Source organism: Barbus barbus, assembly GCF_936440315.1.
Source record: "Barbus barbus genome assembly, chromosome: 39".
Taxonomy (NCBI): domain Eukaryota; kingdom Metazoa; phylum Chordata; class Actinopteri; order Cypriniformes; family Cyprinidae; genus Barbus; species Barbus barbus.
Genome location: NC_136717.1, coordinates 11,444,287 through 11,470,594, shown reverse-complemented (window position 1 = coordinate 11,470,594; position 26,308 = coordinate 11,444,287). Strand labels below are relative to the sequence as shown.

The 26,308-nt window shown below is 37.0% G+C and overlaps 1 protein-coding gene across 3 annotated transcripts in view; it reads right to left on the bottom strand.

Annotated features, from left to right (window-relative positions):
- The window catches only part of LOC306858260 (membrane-associated guanylate kinase, WW and PDZ domain-containing protein 2-like), a 199,045-nt gene that overhangs the window by 57,728 nt on the left and 115,009 nt on the right, over window positions 1–26,308 (bottom strand). For all 3 annotated transcript variants that reach the window (XM_079398697.1, XM_079398698.1, XM_079398699.1), the window contains exons 3-7: window positions 21,185–21,304; window positions 16,092–16,307; window positions 12,610–12,814; window positions 9,421–9,500; window positions 1,797–1,854 (exon numbers count right to left, since the gene is read on the bottom strand). In XM_079398697.1, the coding sequence (XP_079254823.1) occupies window positions 1,797–1,854; window positions 9,421–9,500; window positions 12,610–12,814; window positions 16,092–16,307; window positions 21,185–21,304 (679 nt within the window). The remainder of the gene's footprint in view (window positions 1–1,796; window positions 1,855–9,420; window positions 9,501–12,609; window positions 12,815–16,091; window positions 16,308–21,184; window positions 21,305–26,308) is intronic.

Here is a 26,308-nt window from a genome sequence, read left to right as displayed (position 1 = left end):
CACTTTTGTGGCTAGCGTTTTAGACATTAATGGCTGTGTGTTGAGTTATTTTGAGGGGACAGCAAATTTACACTGTTATACAAGCTGTACACTCACTACTTTACATTGTAGCAAAGTGTCATTTATTCAGTGTTGTCACATGAAAGGTATAATAAAACTTCTGTGAGATACTGTATATATGATGCTGGTTCCAAAACTTCTGCAAAAACTTGCAGTATCATTTCTCATGGTTGGTCAATGCAAATTATTTTGCCCTCCCAATAATCCACCACCCAGCAAACAAAAGTTGATATGAGCCATTAATGTTATGCACTATAGATGAAAGCATGAGTGTTGATTTTAATACCCTTTAACAAATCATTTAAGGCGGTGGTCATTGAGTCAAACATAAGCCTAGTTATTCCTCATCTTTGTTAAAAGAGTGATGTAAGAATGAGATCAGACAGTAATGAGAGCATCCTCTGATCTGGAAGAAAAATGGTTCTTTTGACTCTCTGTACAACACTTGCTGTCAGAGTTAATTCAATCAATTTTAAAAGGCGCTGCTAAAAACCGTGCCATTTGAGAGTACAAAGACAATTAGGCTCCATTAAAAGGCATTCTTTTGAAAAGAGGTAATGTTTTTTTTGTAAAGACGTGGCATTTGTAATTACAGCTTTGTGCCAAGACTCCACAAGGTCAATTTTTAAGATATTGGCTTTAGATTTCTTTTAAGGTCTAAAGCCTGAAATTGATTCAAAAGATCAAAGTATAATGAGCAAATGGATTTTGTCCCTAGTACTTTATCTGAGATCACTTCCATACTTTCTTATTGCACATTAGGCCAAGGTTTGGCAAAGTGAAAACCAGCCTTGGAAGTGGTTCTGGCTTGGTCCTATTAAATAACGGATGCAAGAATAAAGTGATGTCTGTTTAACCTGAAAATACAACACAAATACAAATTATAAGCTTTATGCATAATGTTCTTGTTAAGTGTCTCCTCTAAAAAGCCACTAGACACAGATTTATAGTAAATTACAGTCATTTCACACCAGATGCAGCTTCTGATCTTCCCAGCTGTCATCCTCCACAACATAAAACCCACAGTTGCACAATTACTACCGAAGATGTGTTTTTCTCCCTTTTCATACAAAGACAAAAGAAAAGAGTGTACATTATGTTTTGTAGCTTTATAATAATAATACAAAAAATACAACAAATAATTTATTACTAATAATAAATGAGATAGATAGATAGATAGATAGATAGATAGATAGATAGATAGATAGATAGATAGATAGATAGATAGGTAGATAGATAGATAGATAGATAGATAGATAGATAGATAGATAGATAGATAGATAGATAGATAGATAGATGGACTGTTACTGTATGATTTCAATTCAGTGATGTGGAGTGCCAGAATCCCATCTGAGCCATCTGAGGACAGCAGGAGTGAATGCAGTCCTGCATTTATGATGCAGTTTGAAAGAGTGTACGGTTGCGTATCCACATGATACTACAGCTGCATTATTGGATCTGGGCTTGCTGTTCTCCTCTGTCCTAGGAGGAAGAGTAGCCAAGCAAGCCATACTATAAATAGTCCCAACTCACCCCAGACTGTGCATTAAGCAAGAAAAATGATGGCACACACACGCAAACACACTGCGAACTGAATTAGGAAACAACGTAGCAGCTGTTTTTCTGCCTGGGCATGGCGCAGCAGCAATATAACCAATTAATACAGAGCTATGAGAAAGCACAGGGATCCAAAGTGCCATTAAACCATGCGTGTTAACTCAAGTGCTTGAACTTACTCAACATAGTAGGTTCCATAAATAGGGTCATCGATTTTCTCCCAGCCATAAGGAAGCTCTGAAAAACAAACAATAAACAATTACATCCACAAGAACATTTAATTCAGGTATATAATAAAGGTAGATGTTGCAATGATAGAGTAAAAATTCAGTTTTATTAGGATATATTGGCTCATTCTCTGGAAATGGTGCCATTTGTGGGCTTTGTGTGTCCTCATGACTTACTGATACAATTAACCGAATACTGAAATTAACATTATTATTTAAAAGATTTAGTGTGCAAATGCACAATACCTTTTAAAATAAAGCATTCATTTGATTCTTAAACGTTTTTCAGTCTTTCACAATATCATCCAATTTGCAGGCCCCCATTCATCACCATGACATTTTAATGGGTTGTAAAGAATAAAATATGTTGCTTTTATTGAAATTAAAATTTTGTGTGTTCATTGCCTGTGTATTTTTTTTCTAAACACTTTTCTGAAAACTGCAGAATCTATCTTTGTCCTTGCACTTTCTGATTAACTCCATTATGCTGTGACATTCCTGACTTTAAAAATAATTGTTTGATTTTCAGACATCTTACTGGTGAGAAAAAATATTGTGATCAATTTTTAAATAGAAAAATACTGTTTGTGGCACAACAATATGTGCAATTAAATATATTAAGACAGACATTTGAATATGCATTTAAACAGATAGATGCTTAATAAATGAGGTTACACTGAGTTGGTGACACACCATATATAATAAGACAGAAAAAACAATCACAATTCATTTGTCACAGAGGCTGTGTCATTTGGCTGAACTCGTATTATTAATATTTAGACTAAAATATACATATACGAGTGCACACTTGAAGGCACACACTCCATATAGCATGCACACCCACTGAGCTTCTAGACGCAAGTGACAAGAAAACACAACACAATTATAAGCAAGCACACACAGACTCAAATTATACATTCAGCAGCTTGGAGCAGGGTGAAACACCAGACTCTGTGTGTACATCACACACAACTTTGTAAATTACAAGTGACAGAAACTGTGTGATGTTCTCACTTAATCTGGCTGGCATACACACACCCACACCCACACACACACACACAGGCACAGACAGATCAAAGCGTCATTGGGTATTACTCTACTGCTGTGCTATGGTTGGCAGTCGTTCTATTAAAATGGAATTGTCAAGACTACTGAGTGCACAGATCAATCTTTAGGACGTACATTTACTGGGGTTGGAGATCTGAACAAACCCCTAACCACAAGTATTAAACGGGTGGTGTAATATTCCCATTTGTGCTACGAGCATGAATACTGTCATTTTGTCGAGGAGAGGTGCATTATTACTTTTCAAAGTGATTGTACTTATGATTTTTGACTTGTAGGTGAAAAAATTCTATATACTTATACTGAAGGAGAGACCAGAGCCAAATCTAGAGTCCAGAATATCATAGAGACTTTTCTTTTCAACGATTTAGCCACTATCTAGCGACCACGGGGAACTTTGTTACGCATTTTGTGTAAACCCCATCAATGCTTTCTTTTGCACTCTCAGATGAGCTCCTGGCCTCATTGTGCGTTTAATTGAAAATGTATTATTTCAGGATGAGTGATCGGTTGATCTTGACCCTCAAACAGAGCACAGAGTTGAACTACATTAATGTTATTGCATAAAAATCCCTCATTCCTCTGTTACCATGAAGGTCTGTGGGTTCAACTGAGGATTTTAGAAAGTACTCAGTTGACATGCAAGAAGAATCATACACTCTGGCAACAACAAGTGAGCGATACTTTCAAAAGCTAAATTTAAATAACATTAACAGAGTTTGGACTAATCTCATGGCCTCCAAATATAGAGTAATCCACCCCGCGTACCCCTTGAGAATCGTGAACTCAAGCTAATTGCCTTCTTCAATATTTGCATTTTGTTTGCACAATATTTAAATAATCTTGCTATTTAAAAACCTGCCTGCCCTTTGCAGTAAAAACAGGCAGCGGTTTCTTTTTGTTAAAAGCTTTGACCTTTACGAAAATGAGGGGGTGTGGGGATGAGAAGGAAGGAGAGGATGGAAACAAAAGCAAGTATGAGGCAGAAACAATATAAACTAAAGCTGAATATGTTTGGTGAATGTGAGTAAAAAGTGGTTTTGGTAAATAAATAGAATTTACTAGGTGACAGATTGGTAACTGTTTAATAATTGCACTTATTATTATTTCATTTTATTTTATAAATTTTTTTTGAGGGACAAAATCAAGATGTGCCCATGATGAGTCATTTTTATAGGAACAAATTTTTTTTTTTTTTTTTATTTGAAACATTCAAACATACAGTAAAACACAAACATCATTACTAATATTGTTACGACTTAAAATAGAAAAAATAAAAAAAATTCTGTGATGCAAAGCTGAATTTTCAGTATCATTACTGAAGTCTTCAGTATCACACGATCCTTTAGAAATTATTCTAATATGCTGATTTGCTGCTCAAGAAACATTTTTCATTATTATTAATGATGAAAACTGTTGTACTGTTCAATGTTTTTGTGTAACTTATTTATTCGGGATTCTTTGATGAATAGAAAATTCAAAAGAAGAGAATTTATTTGAAACAGAATCCTTTGTAACATTATAAATCTTAAGTCTTTACTGTATGGAAGCCAATTTCCGCCACTAAATAAAAAAATTAAAAAGGTAATTGTGACTTTTTATCTCACATCTCTGACTTTTTTTCTCATAATTGCGTGATACAAACTCACAATTCGGACTTTTTTTCTCAGAATTGTGAGTTAATATCACGCAATTCTGAGAAGAAAAGTCAGAGATGTGAGATAAAAAGTATAAGTATAACATATAAGCCCCCCCCACAATTCTGTGAAAAAAAGTCAGAATTGTGAGATAAAAAGTCGCAATAACCATTTTTTATTTTTTATTCAGTGGCGGAAACGGGCTTCCCTATTACTGTCATATTTGATCATATTTGGGGATTTCTGACCCCAATACTGACCCCAGACTTCTGAAAAATATTGTGTAGATACTACACACACACACACACACGGAATTCATGGAATTCAAGTGTCACATAGTCAAGCATTTAAAGGTGATTCAAACCAAGGCTGAGTTGACCACGCTGCTAGATTACTAATGCAGAAATAAAGAGCTGACAGGAGATGGAAGGATGAGTGGGAATGGGAGGAGAGAACAGTGGGGCATCGGCCCTATATGGGATGGTTTGAGTGTAACTGTCTGCTGAACACTTTTAAACGTGACAGGGATGAAAATCTTTCTCCCTCTTCTACTCCTCCTTTCCTGACTCAACTCACCAAGCATTAAAGTTCACTGATGGATGACGTTTGTGTGTGTGCTATCATAAAAACAAACACTTAATTCTGCATCGTCATCTTCAACTGTCTGCCAGATTCTGTCTGCCAAAATAACACCCATCAATAATGCCTCGATACATCTTCTTTTGCTGATAACAAACAGACCCAGGCATACTATGAGCTTGGAATAGAGTTGAGAACATTCTGTAAAGACTACTATCCAGCTAACTCCTGCTGAGATTAATTCATGTAGTCATGATAAATTAATATTGTTTAATATTGTTTAATAAGGTCCGTTTTTCTCAGCAAGAAAATGATTTGTTGTCAAATCGGAAAATCGTATTTACTTATTTATTAACTGAATGAACGACACACAATTTGTGGTCAAATATTCTCAAGTTAAGACCAGGATACAGTTCAATAAACTCGCTCTTAGTGTAAACGGCTTTAACAAAGGTACAAGTGTATTTTTAATGAGGGAAAGAACTCCAATCCCATGAAGCATGACACAATGGAATTAAAAATGATGGAGAAAGTTAAACTATTGATTTAAAGTTGTTAAGTATATATAAAGAACCAACATATTTTAAGCTTATTGCAAGATATACACACATACAGAAATATTTATTTTGCGAGTGTAGGAAGGCCTCTTTGGTATGATTTGCAAGTTGCAATGCTCTGATTGGTGGAGATTTCTTTGCAGAATCATGGGTAATGTAGTTTAGGATTTGGTCTGTTAAACACCTCTATTTAAATAAATAAGCTGAAATAATGCAGGCTGATGGCTTCTACAAAGCAATATACATACCATCGGTTAACAATCTCGCAACTCACAGTAGGTTTTTCTTTAAGGGTTTATAAGTTACTGAATGGGAATTTTACTTTTGGCACTCATGCACAAGTGATTATTCTAACTCTAACTAACTCTAAAAGTGTCTGTGAAGCAAATGATGCAGCATCTTGTGTACTCCAAGATGAACAACAGCCATTTAGATGAATGGATCACTTTCTTTGGGCATTAGAGACACCCACTGCATCTCTCGCTTTCTAATCTTTGAGAGAAAAAAAGTGGAATGGGTTTGTCTAAAACCCAAGATTACTTCAAACAAACAGAATTATGTGACTGTAAGCGTTTATGAAGGATAAAACCACTTCTGACAGCAACTAAACTAATTACTCATGAGAAAATGCACAAAACTGAAAGCAATATCTGCTAAAAAAAATGCTGTTATCAGGGGACATTTATGAACCAGAATATTCCATTTCAAATCCAATCTCAATTGTTGCAGCTAGAGCAAAATGAGGCTTTTCGTCGTTCTAAGAATGCACAATGGCAGAAAATTGCTGTGACACCTCATGCAACTTGCATGAATAAACATCTCGGGGAAAATCACACCGCTGTGTGCTGTTATGCGATGCTGTTGGGCTTCCGCGTGTACATTTTGTTCATTAATTTAGCTAATTTGTACAATATCACTGAGAAAACAAATATAATTCCTGCACTGACACAGCTGTCAATTGATAAAGCCGCATCCATCCATCAATCCATCCATGCATCTGTTTCTGTAATCATATCTCCACCTGTTTCTGGCACGTGTGAGCTTGTTATATTTTTTCGGGGTGCTCGCTGACAGTGACGCTTCAGAAATGATGAAATGCAATGAAACACGAGCGACAGACACAGAAAGACTAGTTAGTTGTGCTTATTCATTCACTCGCAAACCCAAGGAATTCGTACCATCAGAGAGAAACATCGGCACATGGGGAGAGGCGAGATGACAGGTAAACAGGAGAGACGACTGTGGCATATCTACGGAAACTTCACTCCGTGCTGCGGTAAATATTCGCGGGGAAACAAACAGTCTAGGAACATGAGCGTGACAGTATTAAAGAAAACAGCAGACGACTTTGATTTGCATCCAGAGCTGTGTCTTTCCTTCAGTTTCGAAACAAAAGAGGGCGGCCAAGTTATGCATCACACGCGTCCGTGCAAATCCACAGTGATGAGTGTTTTCACAACGCTGGCTGACAGGCCTTTGAACCGCAGGAATCCGCTGACATGTGAAATACGCCATCTCGCACATGCATGCTAACAAGCAGCCCCTGATGCAATGGCACAGTTGATTATACCGCAAACATGGAGTTAGATTTTAGTGCACGAACGTGAGAACTGGGAAGAAGGTGGTGATGAATAAATCCTTTTACAGTAGGTAAAACAGTGGTGAATACACTTGCAGACATGATTAATTTAACGAGATGCTTCAGCTCAAGATCATTTCACAAACACACTTATGAGTGCTAGAAGTAGAGTGCAGAGTAACCTGGGGGGAAATTGGATTGTTACACTTGCTGTAGAATATGTGAGAGGTGTTTCACTACCAGTGCAAAATTCACTACCAGTGCAAAATTCACTCAGTGTTTTTTAAGCACTTTTACTACCACTAGGGTGTATTGGGTGGTTGGTAGGACATTGTGAGACAGTTGCTAGGGACTTCTTGGCTGTTCTGTGCAAAACTTGCCACTAAAATGCAAAGGTGTTGTGGGACATTGCTAAGGCATTGCAATGTGGTTCTTAAGGTGTTTTGAGTGTTTCTTTTAGCATTTATGGGAGGTTGACATAGCATTGGTACTGTAGATGGTTGCCAGGGTGTTGTTATACTGCTGCTAGGCTGTTCGGGGTTGGTAGGACATTATGAGGCCTTGTCCACACTAATACGTTTTCTTTTGAAAACGCATATTTTATTATATTAGCCTTCCCACTGAGATGGCATTTTTGTTAAGGAAAACAGCTTTTTTAAAACGCTCTCCAAAGTGGATAAATTTGAAAACGATAATGCTTGCTGTGATTATGAGCTTAATCGCATTATTTAGATCGAAGTATTGCATTTACATGAGGTAAAGTTTAATCGGAATATTTCCAAAATCTCATTATAATCGCAAGAGGGTGCATGTAAATACACTGATTGTTGCTAAAGATATGTTCATTTGTACGCTCTTCGTATTCCAGTCCTGCAAAGATGACAGAAAATTTACTCACAATTGCTGTCCTGTGGCAAAACATATTAGATTAAACATATAATAGTGAGTGAGTGTGTGCTGGACGCCAGTGAATGGTTTTAGAATTATGTGAAAACTTGTCTATTCTGTCTGTATCATCTTACTGAACTTTTTATGATGTTTTACACATGCACATTAAGGTGAATTGAACTTTTTTCCGACATTTCAGTGTGGATGAGAAACTTTTGGAAAATGCTTGAAAATGCAAGTGTGGACGGAAATGAAAACCCTGTTTTCAAATGTATCCGGATTAATGTAGACGTAGCCTTGGGTGTTGTGGTTGGGATTTCTATGGTGTTTTGTGTTACTAAGGTTATAGTAGTGTACACCACTGCATATTTCGGATGTGTACCTTATCAGACACACTCAATTTAGCTCTTGCAGCCTCTACTTATGAGCTGAAGTGTTGAATCAAGTGCGTTAGATGATGGAGACATTCAAAATGTGCTCTGTTGAGGGGCTACACGACCAGTTTGGCAAGCACTGTTCTGAGTGGTTTAGGAGTTTAACCCCAAATAGGGTCACTAACCCTGCTCCCTGAGGGCTATCTGCCTGCAGACTTGTGGTTTAACCCTGTCCAACACACCTTGCTGTGATTTTCATGTAATCCTGAACACCTTCATTTACTGGTTTAGTTGTATTTGTATTTGATTAGGGATGGAGTTAAACTCAGCAGTATGGTAGCCCTACAGGAACAGTGCTGGCTACCCCTGCTATAGAATCTTCTTGTCCATAGATACAACTCTTGACCTTTCTTCCATCTCTATGGGATTGTTTGACACTGTCTGCCAAACAAAATAGTCAAATTGCTTCGAAAGCCAATAGCAAAGGCTGCATGATTTTTCTTAGCAATAATAAACAAAAGGTTTGACTCGAAAGAAACATATTGATAGCCCTTATATACTGAAGTTACATAATTGTCATATCAAATATTTTTGTTTTTATGCTCTAAGCACACATAAACAGCCTGCATTTAGGCTAATGATCTATATTACTTGGTTAAAGAATTTTAGCAACATTGGTATTTTATCAGAGCAGACCTTTTCTGCTGTTTTATAAAAGCAATAAGCCATTTCTGCTTCACATCTTGCCTAATAACACTTCATAACTGTAGTAAAATCACTAAAACACGGCTTCTTGTGGCTTTCAGTAGATTAAAACATTCCAAACTCAAACATTTGGAGAGTCAAACACCCATCAGAATCAAAATATACAGCGAGAAATGAAAGATAAGCACTAACCATTCTCTTTGCATTCTTCAGGGGGCTTCGCTTTCTTCGCTAGCCGGGGGTCCAACCAGGACGTCGTCTTCGTATTGTGGCTGGAGAGGAGAGAAATGGAGCAGAAAAGGAATGAGAGTGCTGCAAACTGCTACTGTAAATCATCATGCTGAGGAGACGAGAGAGACTGAAAGTCTCTGGAGATCTCATCTCTAAACGAGGGTGAGAAAAAAGTTTAGCTTAACAAAATGGCAATCGATACTTTTAATTAGCTGTAAGCTTCTCATTAGCACAGCAAGAAAGAGAGGAGGAGGAGGAGAGAGATGGCGAGGAAGATGTGAGTGACTTATTGTATAAGGGAGGAGAACCAAAAAGAGCAGTGATTTTACTAAACTGTTTAGCACTCAGTGTTTTTTTTTCCTCACAATTTTCTTATCTAAGACCGATTTCAGCAGTCATAATAAAGATTTCTTTTGAAAGATTTGGCAAAATTGGCAGATTTTGGTGGCTTAGTGTAACATGCTTGCCAACGGCTAATTAATTGCCTTTGAAATTAATCTTAGCCTTCAACAAAGTTCTGAGAGTATCTGAAATGTTGAGTCATAGTCCTGCGGCGTGACCGCTCCTATGACGGCCATCTAGGAAAGAGCCAATAAGAGTACAGCAACTGATTACGCAAATGTGAGTGTGTGCGTGTATGTGTGAGACAGATCCTTTTAAAATGTTGGTACTACATTCTCTCTATTTCATACAACATTAAAATGTTGTTAATTAGCCAATTATGCTAATTAATGCTACATCCATTAGTTACAATTATATTGAGATAGCACTGAAGTGTAAGCAGTCTACGAATTCCCTCTTTTACCCAGCCATGACTCCAAACACTTCAACTTCAACTTTTTTGTTTTATAGGTAAAACACTGTTTTACATTAGCATAAGGGCATGGGTTTGCGCAACACCATTTCAGTTTTGATTGTCTGTGGATGCCAGCTTTTGATATAATTTTTGATGTCAAAATGATTTAAATGCTGTTGATTGCTACAAAATGCTTCAATTTAAATGCTATCAAAAATAAATGGGATTGTAAGATGTTGCTGCATCTTTTACAGGCACAGCATAGTCTGGAGCATTTGGGCATTGACAAAGTCTGACACTAATCACAAAGTCATGGTTTAACAAAAACAAAACACACACAACAAAACAAAATTGATTTTGTTTTGTTAAACCATGACACTCAAAACAAAACAAAACAACACAAAACAAAAAATGTTTTGTTAAAAACCATGACGACAAAACAAAACAAAAAACAACAACGAAAAAAGAGCATTTGAGCATTAACAAGGTCTGACACTAATCATAAAGTCATGGTTTAACAAAACAAAACAACAAAAAATAACTAAACAAAAACTAAAAACAAAACAAAAAAACCCTAAACTAAAAACAAAATAAAACAAAATAGCTTGCCAAGATGCTCAACAGCAACACTACACTTCCAAAAACGTATGTTGAATTATTAATTGCATGCTGACACATTTCAGAAGACAAGCAAGAAGCATTTTTGTTCATGCATACTATACATTCACGTACATTCAGTATATTTTGGGGCTTAGTGTATTCCTCCCCGAGACAAATTTTTGTCAAAAGTAGCAGAAGAAACAGCTCTGAGATCAGTGGGAGAAAGGTAACTCGACTGTCTCAGTGATGGGACTCGACTGACGGCACTCAGCCAAGTGACTGGCCAGAGAAATTGCAGCCAGGGGCGAAAAGATGGTGCACCTTTGATGTGCTCGCTCTCTATGACACTCCACACTTCTGCCCTTGTGTTTCTGTCTTCCTCCCCAGTGTCACTTTATGATTCATCTCTCTCTTACAGAAGATTTATTTAATATAAAAGCATATCAAAGGACATTCTATTGGCACAGTGCATTTCCACAGCTTATGTTTGGTTGCTTTGAGAGTTTAAATGTGACTAAATGCATGTACAGAGACATTTTGTCGTGATTAAGTGTGTGTGTGTGTGTGCATGGTGAGAGATAGACATATGGAGAAGTGTCTACAGTTTGAGAATTAAAGACGCTCCGTCTGTGAGGGAGATCGAGAAAAACAAGGCGCCATTGGCTGCTTGACAACTCCATTAAATCCTCAATAGTCACACTGTGTGGGCCAGAGCAAACTGTGTGTGTGTGTGTGTGTGTGTGGTGTTTCATGAAGCAGTGACAGACTGTCCTCGCATCATTCGGAGTCACTCACATACAGCTTCTGTTATGAACGATACAACAGAAAATAACTACTGTCCCTGTGAAAAAACACAGTACTGTAACATTCACAGTTTGAAGATTGAACAAACACACATTCCTTGCAAGGAACATATCATATACAATTTTTATTTTTTTTTGTGTATATTTAAATATACTTTTTACTCATTTAATTTACATTAATAAATAATCAGTATGATGCGTTTTTTTATATAACTTCATTATATAATGTCAATCTATGTATTTATGAACAAATGGATGATTCATTCATGGATGTCCCTAATCTTCTGAGGTGAAATTAAAAAGTATGCAATTAATTAATTAAGGTGCAATTAATGTTGCACTATACGATCTATACGATTGATCATAGCAACAGTGATTCATCTATAGATCAAATGATGAAAAGGGTGTTATAACTGGGCTTATATCCAGATGTGCTGTGTAGTCCAAAACACTTTTCGCATTTTAAAGAGATGATTTAGGTGGCTGGATTATAGTGGTTTTGATCCATGTTTGTGCCGTTGCCTGATTTAGAGCATTTTAGTGATTCAGGCTCTAAATTAACACTATTAACTCATTTAATAAATAGCATGTGGGCATGGACAAGTTCTGGTCATGGTTAAAAACAAAAACAACAACAACAAAATGAAATGAAAAGTGACAAGACAAAACAAAACAAACAACAACAAAAAAATCTTTCATTGACCAAGGAAATGGAATCAACAGATGTCACAGAATCAGAACCTGTATATCTTGCTTGAGCACCAAGGCTCAGTATGGTCTGAACAATGCATGCAAAAATACAATGCATGCATATTATTTCAAAATTACTATTCATATTCATTTAACTCTCTGGGTAAAAAAGTACCGAATGCACCTTTAAACAATGCTGCTGACTATAATTTAGCATTCTAATTCTAATTAGCTGAAAATTAGAATGATACAGATACTCACTCTATGAAGTACACTTCTCCTTTCTCAGTGTAAGCCATCTCCCAATTATCTGGCAGAGGACCCAACTCGTCATTCTCGTCTAGTTTTGGAGGCGATTTTGGTGGTTCTGTCTCTTCTTTAGGGGCATCTGTAGAGGTTTCGGAGGGGCAGGTGGTGGGCATCTCTCCTGAGGCATCCGTACTCTTGTCTTCATGTTCACTGGACTCTGAAAAATGCAAGAAAAATGGCTTTTAACAGAAGTCTAATTCTAAAACTAATGCTTTATGTGATCATTAAACTTTCAGCAATATCATAATGAAAAGTTTAAAATAGTAAATGTACTTTAGGATAGTTTGCTAAACTTTAAACTGCTAAATTAAATCCATAACATTTTATCAAGAGAAACCGCAGACCTACATCTCTGACTCAAACACCTCAATCAATTAAAAAGAATTAGACAGTAGAAGTGGATAAAAAAGATGAAAATGGTGTAATATAATTCAACAGAATAATCACCAAGAGAAGCTATGCTTGTAAAAAGAAGCTGTCAAATTTACAATAATCCAGCGCTATATTCAGGGAGACGTCTCCCAACTTTTATCGGCACGGCTTGTGAAACTCGGTAAATGTGAGCGAGACAGGCAGAGAAAATATTTATAAGAGAGGGAGATGCAACTGAGATTTGGAGTTTCTGAGGGAATTGAAAAGCAGGTCACTGTAAGAGGGGCATGTTAGAAAAAGAAAAACAGAAGACTGTAAGAAATGATGGAAGAACAGACAGAGATGGAGTTAGCCGGACTGAAACGGTGAAATAAGAGTGGAGTGATTAAAATGGAGTCTGCGGTGAGAAAGCGAGAGAGAAGAAGAGAGAGAAAAAAAATAGAGAGCCGAACGTTTCCTAGTTTGAGTTATGGAGGTTGGAGGTCCCAAAGGAGAGGCGCAAAAGACAGATCGAGGGGAAGAGAGAGGGAGAGATGAAAGAAAAAAATCCCATAACATTCAGCAGTACTGATGTTTTAATCAACTGAAAAATGAAAGGACAGCTTCACTCAATCACACACAAGCTCTGTTCTGAAACCTAGTGAGCTGTCTATCTAGACAACACTTAAAATCATCAAAGACGCATAGCATCTTTTTGCCAATGGCGGATAAATTTAGAATATTTTCCAGACATGTGAAAACCATATATATATATATATATACTGTAAATACAGAAATAGTACATCTAAGTTGGTGCACAACAGAAATAAAGAATATTCTTATTTCATAACAATGTCTCCTCAGATATTCCATCAACATTTCAAACTGTGCTCAGATATCGCAAGCGTGCAATGAAAAGTCTGAGATTTCAATAATAACTCAAACATTTCAAATAAAATCCCAAGGCCTATCCACATTAATAACATAGCTTTATTATATACTCTTACTTGCCGTCAAAATTAGTCTTATTTGTTTCTATTTCTTAAAGAATTTTAAGAGAAACTTTGAAAGACTAGTGCTGGGAAAGTTATTTTAAGTTACAAATTACAAGTTACTCTATTTAAAATGTAATAAGTAGTGTAGCTATTTCAATTACTTAATTAAAGTAATGTAACTGATTACATTTGACTACTTTTTTTAAATTTCAATTTTTTCTAAATGTTTCTAAACTGTTAATCATTTTGAAACATTTAAACCAGGTAGGGTTAACCTTACAGTCATACTCAACACTGATTACTGACAGAATCCTTCATGACTTGAATTAAGATTATAATAATTGAATAAATTTTTTTATTTTGAGATCGTTCTAAGGTTAAATACAGATCTATACAAGGTTAAATACAAACCAAATCTTTGCATCTCTGACAGGAAACACTGGCATCTAACAACGCCTTGGAAAAAAAACAAACAGTTAATTTAAAAATATAAAGCATATACACAAACTCCTGAAACATTGGTGTTTCATATTTTAGTGCAGTCAATACAATTTGGGAAATAAATGAATCAAATCTGCATGTGTGTAAAAATATTCAGATGTAACCCCGTTTTATAATCGTTAACATTTTCGTAAGTAACTGTAATTTAATTAAACATTTTATCTCAGTAACTGTAACAGATTACAGTGACATTTATTTTGTAATTAAATTACACAACTCTGTTACATGCAACTAGTTACTACCCAACACCGTGAAAGACAAAGTTGACACTTTAGTGAATAACTGGGAACTCCATTAAAGTCAACATTAAACTCCAACTCATTTCATATCCATAAAGTGATGTATTTCTGAGTGAAAGAATATTTACCCATTTTTGACTATAATGTGGAGGCTGAAGGGTCGGTTTTCCCCAAAAATGAACATTCTGTCATTATATCATCAATTACTCAGGACTGTGCTGTTCCAAACTCATAAGTCTTTCATTCATCTTTGAAACACAAATCAAATTCAAATATGGTAAAGCTTAACTGTACATTCTTAAGGCACAAGAACCAATTAGGTTTCTCACACGTCAAGTTTCCATTTACCATATTTGATTTGCTCTATGCATTGATCAATTTTGAGGTTTGTGAACACCACGCTAAATTAAATCTATTCAACATATAAAGGAGAAGACTTGGATTAAAGATCTCAGTTCATATGGATTTCTGTTGCAATGTCTCGATGTACTTTTGGAAGCATCAAAGTTTGAGTGGAAGTTCAATGGAGGTACAAAAATCTTTCAGAATTTTTATTTTTGGGTTAACTAACCCTTTAGGGTCCCCTACTTATTTTTCAAATCTATCTTCATTATTGCCTATTATTACATCACTATATCAACATTAACCGACATTATATTAAAATGTCCAAGAATTCAGAAAACCCTGGAAAACAATGCCTAAACAGTTATTTGGCCTTTGGTTGACATTATTTCCAGTCTAGGCGAAGTTAATTGAATATTTCAGACCCCCCCCCCCCCCCCCACCCCCTCTTTCGAATAACATGGACTGATGAATCGTGCACAATAAGACCAGGAACCTGTATTAAGAAAGAAAATAGGGTCAATTTTGATTTCATGTTGAATTTAAGTGCACTGAGCTATAAAAGAGCTCTGAGCAATACATTTTCCTCTGGCAGTTCTTTATATTACTACATGTCAACAATTCTCTCACTGACTGTGTTAGATTCTGAATCACTATGTCATGCTGCTGTATTACAGCCAGAAGAAAACAAAAGGTTTTTTCAGTGTATCCAGACTTGATGCACGTTTCCGCCCCACAGAGCTGCTCTTATGGAGCGCAAAAACAAGGAACGTGTGATAACATGCTGGCTCGACAGTTGCTAGGCTATTGCCCTGACAACAGTGGTTACTATGAGGTAATTTAAAGTGGAGGCAGTTGCTAAGATGATGCACCTAGTGGCCTCACGGTAATCGTCTCTATGCTAGTAACCCTGATCTGAGGCCACAGCAGTAACTGGATTTACTACACTGGAGAGCCGCACATGACAAGATCTCTCTTCTTCTTAAACTGATTGAGAGCTCCTCACCTGGGGTGATGGCCACTCCATTGCCATTGATGACGGGCCTCTCCTCCTCTTCCTCCTCGGGCGGCTCGATGCCAGCCTTCTCCATGTTGCTGACGGACTTGTTACGTCTGCGTTTGCCCTGGGATCTGGGTGTAGCGCCTGGCAACAGCTGCTCAGCTACATTCAGCAGCAGTGGGCTGGGCTCTGCTGGGGGCTTCGGGGTGCCGTAATAGTTATCTGCAACCAATCAGACATTTGATGCATAATTGACATTTGAAAGTTTATAATATAAGCTCTGCCGCCACCAAATCACAATGGGAGGAATGGAGAAAGATGCAGGATGCATGTTGTTAATCAGCCTCTCAGGCAATAAGCAAGGCACCTTTTTCCAGTGGGTGTTTACTGTAGTTATACTTTGGGGACAAAATTGCTTCCTGAAGTGAGCTACATTTGCAGACACATCTTTTAGGGGCTTCCGGCAACATGATATGAAAGTGGTTCAAAAATAATGTTTATTAATTCTCAAAATGAGATAAAAAGTATTTTGGGGTAGTGTTGTAAAGGTATTTAGTAATTAAGATTACAATATTGGTTTTACAGTTTTTTGCAATCATTTTTGCACTAATAACAGAACCTTCATATAATTTTTCAAAACTCTAGACACATAATTCACAACTGAAGATCAAAATGCATACATTTTTCAAAACACCACTTTTTCCAAATGCTTGGATACAATACAGATGAGCCAAAGATCTTTTGTTCATTGAACTAAAATCACTGGTTCAAAATTACACAACATAACATCAAAGTATTACTATTTCAAAATGCAGCTCACACCTTACATCTGAATTGAGTGTCTATTCATTTCATTACAATGATCTAACTATCAATTGATACGACTGCTCAAAATGCTGTAACTGTTGCATTACTCTTGAAGCATAGTTTTATGGAAAATTTTGAACAACATTATGAAAGTGAAGCAACTGAGGACTGAGTTAAATTCAACAATCCCAAAAATTCCATATCATTGTTATCAGCATTTGTGTTTCCTTTTTAGAGGGTGACAGAGCTGGGAGCTGATGAAAACCATTCATATTTCTGGATGAGGCAGGTCAAGAGATGGAGGAGAGTTTGAGAGCCCAGGGGACCCAGAACGATGTTCTCTGTGGGCCTCGACCACCCCCCACTGAATGTGATTTTGAGGGGCCCCATAGAAAAATCAGTGCAATGGGCACAGAATTCCTAGCGACGGCACTGAGAGCAATCACGGTTTCAGACTCATCCACAGTTTATCAACTTGTATTTACCCCCATACTCTCCTTTCCTTACTGTTACCCGACTGAAGAGTTTTTCTCCACATGAAGGTGGAAGGTTCACAATAGGCTCCTCACAAACAAGTCCCTTTTCTCCAGGCCATAGATGATGTGTGCAATGACATTACAGGAGACCAATGTCAGGCCTGGATTTGCCATGCCAGAAGTTTTTTTCCAAGTTCTTTAGCTAATGAAAACATCCATTATGATGTGGTTGAGAACCTGTGGCCAAATCCACAAGACAGGGTTGATCAAAACATATAAGCGCTGTAATGGGACACTTTTATCTTTTTTTTTTTCTTATCTAAAGTTTTTTTTTTTTTATAAACCTGTTGCGAGTTGATTATTTCGTCAATAATTTTCACATTTTGTTTAATGATTCCAGTGTCTGTACTTTTCTCTCTAGTCTATTACAATGAATGTGGAGAACCATAATGAACGCTGCATCATGTTTTGAACAACTATATTTAATGATTGTACTAACAACTACACATTGAAACTATGAGTATCTTGTGTGTGGGTGATCTAAAGTAATGTTCCTATGATATTTCATAATAAATTTGTATTTTGAACCAATGCTTCTGCAAATGCAAGGCTTCTTTAAAGATATGAACGTAATATGCAAAGTTTTGAACATTGGACAGACTGTGTTACAAATAATATCTGTTTTGAGTTTTGTGTCTAGAGTTTTGAAAAATTAATTAGTGCAAAAATTATTGTAAAAAACTGTAACAGTAATTATGTTTAAAAATAAATAAATTGAAAGACATACAGAGTATGGATCAAAAGTTTAGGATTTGTAATAATTTTTCATGTTTTTGAAAGAAAGGCTTATCTAAATTTACAGTAAACATTGTGATAATGATTAATTTTCTAATTTAATTACTTTGGTGCTCCAGAAACGTGTTCTTTTGTCAAATTTGAAAATGAGTTCTATTTTTTGTGGAAACCATGATACATTTTTTTTTCCGGGATTCCAAAATGATGAGAATAAAGTTCAGAAGAACACCAATTATCAATTTTGAAACATAAATCTATCACTTTTGATCAATTATATGTATCCTACTGAATAAAAAAATAACATTAATTGACCCTTCGCTGGGAGTTTGATTGACAGGCCAATCATAACGACAAATCTTGTTTGACAAACACCAGACAGGAGAGTAGATTAACATCGGTGGACTTGAACTCTAAAAAGGGTGTGTATTGACATCTTTCCACGGTTGAAGCAAGATACCTTCTGATGTTCATTAATGTTTATTTTGGGCTTTAACTAGTAAAGAGGAAGAGATGATCGGTTCACGTGCCACATAAATACTGCCACATAAATACTTGGCAGTATGTCACTTCACTTCATAAACTGAGGCAATATAGCTATTTGCCGTGATACATTAAAGAGCCAAAATATGAAAAATGACTTTGTTTCATACCAAAAGTAACCTGCTCTGTTTTGTCTATCGGCGTGTTGTCAGTTTCCACTTTGCTCCGCAATATATTTTTCACTGCATGAGAACATGATTTTTGACGTGAGAGCACCATGGCTTGTCGGACGTAGCAACAGTAACTAAGAGGGGCGGGCCTTTTCAAGTATATATACATAAACACATATACAAAAGCAAATTTTTAAATATGGACATGTCCCTAAACCATCAATACCCTAATACACTCATAGTAGTAATTATAATTAGCATTGAATATATTTGAAAAATTGGAATTGGAAAAATAAGTCTGGTATGTACTTAGATGACTAGTCAAACGACAAGGTAAACGTGATGTGTTCATAATATCTTCTCTGAGTGTAGTGTTCGCATTGCTCAGTCAGTGGAAATCTTGTCTCCGCAAACAAATCAACAAAACTCAAAAGTCCATTCAGCCAGGACTCCGACACCTGTACAACACCAAACACAAACTGTTGCTCAAATGACTGAGAGCTGTTCTATATTTACAGACTCAGTGAAAGTGCCACGGCTCCCCTGTGATGAACAGGCTCTAGAGGAGAGCAGGGCATCTGGTTGAGTACGGTTTCAATTCTCCCTGGGTCACTACCTGACATTGATGCTGCAGCACGCAACAGCTGTAACTCATAAATATGGAATCAGTATCTTTCTGAAACACAATTTCATATGAATATGAGTGTTTCTTCTGGATGTAAGATTTTTTTTATACAAAGAAGTCTAATTCTCGACAAGGGTGCATTTATTTAATCTAAAATACAGTAAACAGTAATATTGTAAAATATTACTACATTAAAAAATTATTTAAATATAATACATTTCAGATATATTTAGAGTTATTAAAAAAGTAGATTTGACAAATAACACCTACATTTTATTAAAACAGCATTTCCAACACAAAATGCTAATAAACTACAATACATAATCTGATGTGGTGGAAATAACACTGTGGTAGGAATGCTCAAGATTGTCTGAAAAATGAAGTTCACAGGATATCTTTTGATATATTTGATAAATACTTACCTGAGTTAGTACATTTTTGTATCCAAAGATTTAAAGACTATTTTATATATTAGACTTTGCAAACCCATCAAAAACCCCACTTATATACCTGATGTTACATTATTAATGCTGAGCTGAGAAGCAGTCTAAGAGCTCTTTACTGTGCTTGTCACATTCTTTAAAACGATGAAAATTAAAATCACCATTATGAACACAGAGTAAGAATTAACAAGAGTAGAATAGAAGAGCTTGTGTATTTCACATATGGAGATCACTTTCAGTAGTTTAGAGAGTCAGCTCGGAGAGAAAAGTAGAAATGGACCGAAATAGGGAGGAGGAGAGTAATATTTATTCAAGGGATGGTGTTGTTGGACTTTTGAAGTGAAGAAAGGCTAAGCTCACAAGACCCCAGAGAATCAGATTCCCTTTAGGGTATTTTATATCACGCTGCGAATTAACTAGAGTTACCGCCAATCAGATACTTTCCCAAGGTCTGTTCTATACTAGGGTCTCGAAAATCAGATTATCGCAAAAAGAAAAAAAAAGCTTACAAAAATGTAGAATGGCACAAAATAGAAATGGATATATAACTTCTAGCCACTGGGGCTCATTATTTAATGTAATGAATTGCTTATGCAAACAAAATGCTCTGAAGAACAAATCTGTAAGCAAACGGCAGAAGACGCCTTATGTCTAGGGAGTGAAAGCATGTCAGACAGTCCAAGGAGGTAATAATAGCCGATCATTTTAATGATAGGCTTTGACTCTGGTATTTTAGAATGATCATAAAAACATGTTTTCTTTTGTTCTCTTAGAGAATTATTCATTCGTGTAACTGTTCATGCAAATTCACACCTTTCTGATGCACAACTAAGAATTTTCTTGGTAACTGTGTTTCCATTGCAATTTATGCAAATGTCTTCTTTCTGAATAAAACAATGTTTCCACATAAGGCAAGTTTTTGTATGCAAATTTTGAACATCTTGTTGTTTTAAGCTAGCATTTTTTTTATGCAATATCTCAAAATTTGCCTAAAAATATGTGGATATAAACCTGGCTGATTATATTTTTCTCCTAAGTAAATATGATACAGTTCCCTCTTTCAATGTACCTCTATGGGATTATTTAGCTGCTATTGTCTTTCACCAAGTTAAAAATAGCTTGGAGTAGTAATACTAACACACTTCACCTCAAGTAACTCCCTGATTTGAGGTATCGCTCATGTCCATAGGACAAAAAGCAACACTTTAATACTTAATTGGTTGGTTAGTTAGTTTAGGACTTAGTCAAATACATAATCCTACCAATGAGACAAAAACTTGGTTGTGCAACTTGGCCAATTTACCTTCATAAGTTCCACTTTCCAGCAAAGCTCCACTTCTCTCCAATTCCACAAACCGTTCAAAGGTCACAAAATTATAGTCCACTCCTGGAACCTCTCCTTCTTTAGGCTGCCTGGTTGTACCTACAGAGAAAAGAGAATGGAAGTTAGTTCATTGAAAAGAGAAGTTAGTTCAGGTCAACGAGCCCTCTAAGGGTTTGTGCCATGGGCTTAATCAGCAGTGAGAAAGTTCATCCAACAACAACAACGAAAAAAGGGGTTTTATTGCAAAGCTCAACATGAGCCAAACAGAACAGGTGCTTGGTAACTGGTTCACTTCATTTTTACACAGAGTGCCACATATGCTGTCTGACAATCTGTCAGACACAGAAAAAAGAATGAGGAAGGAATAAAAACTAAATGTCAGGGTTTTGAGGTTTTAAGGTGAAAATAATGACGCAACCCCATTCATACAAAATGAAACATACAAGCCTGGAGAAATGGTGTTTTCCAAAAAACCTTGTTATTTTGTTGACAAAATTTCCATGAACGTCCATGAACCAAAACGTTTGTAATAATTAAGGACTTCTAATGTTTTCAAAAGACGTCTCATGCTCACGAAGGCTGTTTAAAAAAAAAAATCAAAAATACAATAATAAAGTGAAATATTATTCCAAATTAAATAATTGTTAATATTTTAAAATGCTATTTATTCCTGTGATGGCAAATCTGAATTTTCAGCAGCCATTACTCCAGTCTTCAGTGTCACATTATCATTCAGAAACCATTCTAATCACTCTAATAATCATTCTCAAAAGAAGAAGAAATAATTTTATTCACCAAGGACACAGTGACAATAAAGACACATATAATGACTTCTATTTCAAATAAATATGCTTCACTGAGTTTTTGTTCATCAGCAATTACAAAAAAATGTATCAAAATGTATGTCTCAAAATTACAAAATATATTAAACAGCTTCTAATATTTCTTTACAGTACTAAATTACATTTTAAAACATATTAAACACACTGTTACATTATTTAAAAAATGTATTTGAATGGTAGTGTATGATCAGACTTCATGTCCAAGTAAAGTCTTGCAGTAGCACAACTATAACTATAACTATAACGTCCAGTTTACTCTTGTTATGAGACTAGAATGCAAAATACAGTTTAAACTGGACCAGGGGTACCCAACTTCCGGCCTGGAAGTCTTTAGCACTCCAAACGTCCTTGATTACCTGGTTCAGGTGTATTAAATCAGGGTTGGAGGTATAATAAAGAGCATTCATAAATAGGTGGTATCTTAGCTAGCCACAAAGCTAGTCAGGTTTGCTACTATAGTTTTAGAGGGCTTTTAAACCCTTATTAGCTGTTCAGGGGTGCATTTCCAAAAGCATCATTATAGCCAACTATGGTTGCAGGTTCTGTTGAACTCTGTTGGTAATTGCAGAAGTTGCGACCATAGCTGCTTTTGGGAATTCACCCCAGGCTAGAATACCAGCTGGCTGACCAGATGAACACCAGCTTGGCCAGGTTGGGAGACCAGCTAAACAAGTCTACAACAGCTAAAGTGTGTGGTGGTAAAATGCTTAATATCCATTTTTACTACCTTAAATACTAACAATTTTCAAGGTATTTAAAAAGAAATCAACACACACCACCCCTCACTGAGCATACAATGAGAACAGTTCAAAGTGTATGTACATTAAGCAATGGGTTAAAATGATAAACTGAAGTGTTAATGTATTCCTGCGTCCTGGATGTAGCAGAGATGTAATTAGCCAGCAAGGAGCTCCGGAGTTTGTGCTAATTGCTGCTAGCTGAAAAAGCACTGGGGTATTTCTAAACTGTGCATGTTAAGGGAGCTCACTGCGGGAGTGCCACAGTAAACACCTGAAAGACTCCAGGGTCAATGACATGACTTTTTTCCCCCTCAGTATCAATTAATTTATAAAAAAAACAAAACAAATAAAAAAATGCCATTTAAACAGAATTATTTGAAACACACTTCATCTGAGAAAGTTATTTTTTTGTGTGTGTGTGTGTGTGGGGGGGGGTTGGTTAGTGAATAGGGGGCCCCAGGCAAATATGGGACCCTATACCTTTGCACACATTTACCTAGATGAACCTTGAGTTTCCTTTTTTTGTTTTTGCTTGCTGCTGCACAATGGTGCCCCATAGCTGAATCCAATGTTTCTACATTTTTCATTCAGCAGACACTTTTATTCTTTCATGTTGTAGACCACGAAACAGCAATTGATTTACCTTTGAGATACATTATTTAAAACGGGTTTATATGGGTGGATTTTCGCATTGGTCTGAACAAACACTGCAGACTGGATTATTGAAAATGCTCATTCATTCTCTGCCAGTAGGAGGTGCTTTTGGAATGTCAGAAATGTTTCCCCGGTAATGGCTGTAAACAAAGCAGCGCTCAGCTCATAAATGATACTTTATCAGGTAAAATGAAAATGCCATGAAAACTTTTCTGAAGACAATCGGTTCCTTTCAGAGGTTCATTCATATAAAAACTTGAATTAGTGAGAATGAGAAAAGTGTGAAAAAATATAGCCTATATTGATGAGTAAAGTCCACTGATGAGTTACCAGCATAAGCCTACATTTAATCTTTGGGATAGGATGTTGATCCAAGTACTGCTCACTACAGAGCCAAATGACCTCCAGCTCCCCCTCTCTGGATGTCCTGCTCCACCTCTGTGTGAACTAATGGGTGGAGTTATGTTTAGCGATAGGGTAAGGGGTAGGGTTAGGGTGTGGTTGGATGTCTAGCCCCAGAGGTGGAAAGTCCAGGTTCAGAACATAAAAGTCCTCCTCAGTATTTTGTTCCAATCACATTTGCTAATTAGCACAGTTTTTCAGCCAGGAGGTAGAACTAATTAGTGGAATCAGCTGGCTGATTATCGAGTTGATAAGTGGAATAAACATATGGCAGGACTTTTACTTTCTGACCCCTGGACTTTTGTTTGGGACGTGGCAACACAAGGCCCTCTCAAAATATATTGCAGATACAGATCTATCACTTTGCCGCTCAGAAATGTTCATGCAATCATGCTGCACGTATCAGAAGTTCTGTGCTCTGGCGCGGTTAGTGCTCACACTACACGCGTACCGTGCCCCAGCCCAACTGAACCATGAGCCAGGGATGGCTTACCCAACCATGGAGCAATCACACTGGTCAAACGAACCGGGCTTTGGGGGTCAAACGCACTTGGCCATGGTTAAGATTGCCTAGTGTGAGTCCACCAAAAATGATTATTCTCCCGCATTCTGCACATATAAGTCTACCTGCCCGTACCCACACTCGTCCATCAAGTGTTGTCCCGTGCCGCACTCTGTTGCGTTGAGTCCCGTGAATCCCATTATCATAATGTTATGATTGAGGCTCTGGACTCTGAGCATAACTTTGTTTTTCTATAACAAACTATAAAGTATTTTTCCATAAAAAACGTTAATGCCCTGGCAGTGGCAAATAGCTTTGGATTTAATTTGATTACATTAATGTTTAAGTTGAGATTTACAAGAAATATTTTAACTGCTTTATGTAAAAGGAATACTGCTGTAAAAAAGCACCTTATTTGTTTAAAGTGTTTGAAAACCAAATATTATTGCATTTTTGTTCATAAAGCAGTACTTTTAGCAATACACTAATTCTGAATTCATTATTAAATTTTGTGCATAACAATGCAATTAATTGCGATTAATCGCAGAAAAATCATGAGATTAATCACAATTAAAAAAAGCTAAGCACTAATATATATATATATATATATATATATATGTATATATACATATTTGGGCTGTCAGTCGATTGAAAATTTTTATCTAATTAATTACATGATGTGTCGATTAATTCATCTAATTAATTGCAAAATAAATTTGACTGTAAATACCAACAAAATATTATTTAAATCTATTTTTTGTGTTAAACGTAGTATAAAGTATAAAGTAGACATTACAAATTGTAGCTTTAGAAATAAATATTTTATTTGATTCAACATAAAATTTATTACACAAACATTTAAGCTACAACGGCCTAACAAACTATGGAACATAAAAGAAGATAATTTGAGAAACATCTCAGTATGTTTTGTTCATACAATGAAAGTAACTGGTAACCAAAACAGTTTTGTTACCAACAGTCTTCAAAATACCTTCTTTTATGTTCCACAAAAGAAAGGCTTGAAACGACATGAGGGTGAGTAAATGATGACAGAATTTAATTATTTTTTTAATTAATACAAGACAGGTGAATGGAATAAATGATGATTAACTAATGGCAGTAAACCGACCAAATAAGGACAAACAGGAACTAAACAGAAACCAAACCGTGACAGATATCGTCCCCCTCCTGGAAGGTGCGTCCCGCACCGTAACATCGGGGAGGGGGGGCGGTCGGATCAGGAGACTCGGGAGGCCATGGCGGGACAGGAGACCCAGGCAGTCATGGCGGGACAGGGGACTCGGGAGGCCATGGCGTGACAGGAGACTCGGGAAGCCATGGCGGATCCTGGGACTCGGGGAGCCATGGCCATATTATTTTTTCAGGGTCCATGGCAGATCAGGGAGTTCCGTGACCTTGGCCTGGCCACACAGGCCGTGACTATATGCCCCCCACAAATTTTTCCCCTGGGAACAATTTAGAAGAAGCGGACTCTTGGGGGTGTTCTGGAAATGCGGACCAGCGGAGACATAGGAGGGTGCTCTGGTAGCGCGGATACTTGGTGGCGCTCGGGCAGCGCGGAGCTGGACTGGACCAGCGGAAACACAGGAGGGCTGGACGGGACCAGCGGAGATGCAAGCACTGGAGGGCATTTGCGAGGCGCAGGCACCGGAGGGCACTTGCGAGGAGCAGGCACTGGAGGGCACTTGAGAGGAGCAGGCTCCTGGGACTGCTCGGGCAGCGTGGATTCCTGGGGGCGTTCTGTCAGCACTTTCACAGCTGAGACTGGCCCTGGAGAAGCGGGCACTGGAGAGACTGGCCCTGGAGAAGCGGGCACTGGAGAGACTGGCCCTGGAGAAGCGGGCACTGGAGGGACTGGCCCTGGAAAAGCAGGTACTGGAGGGACTGGCTCTGGAGAAGCGGGCACTGGGGAATTCTGACGAGGAGCGGGCACAGGAGGGCG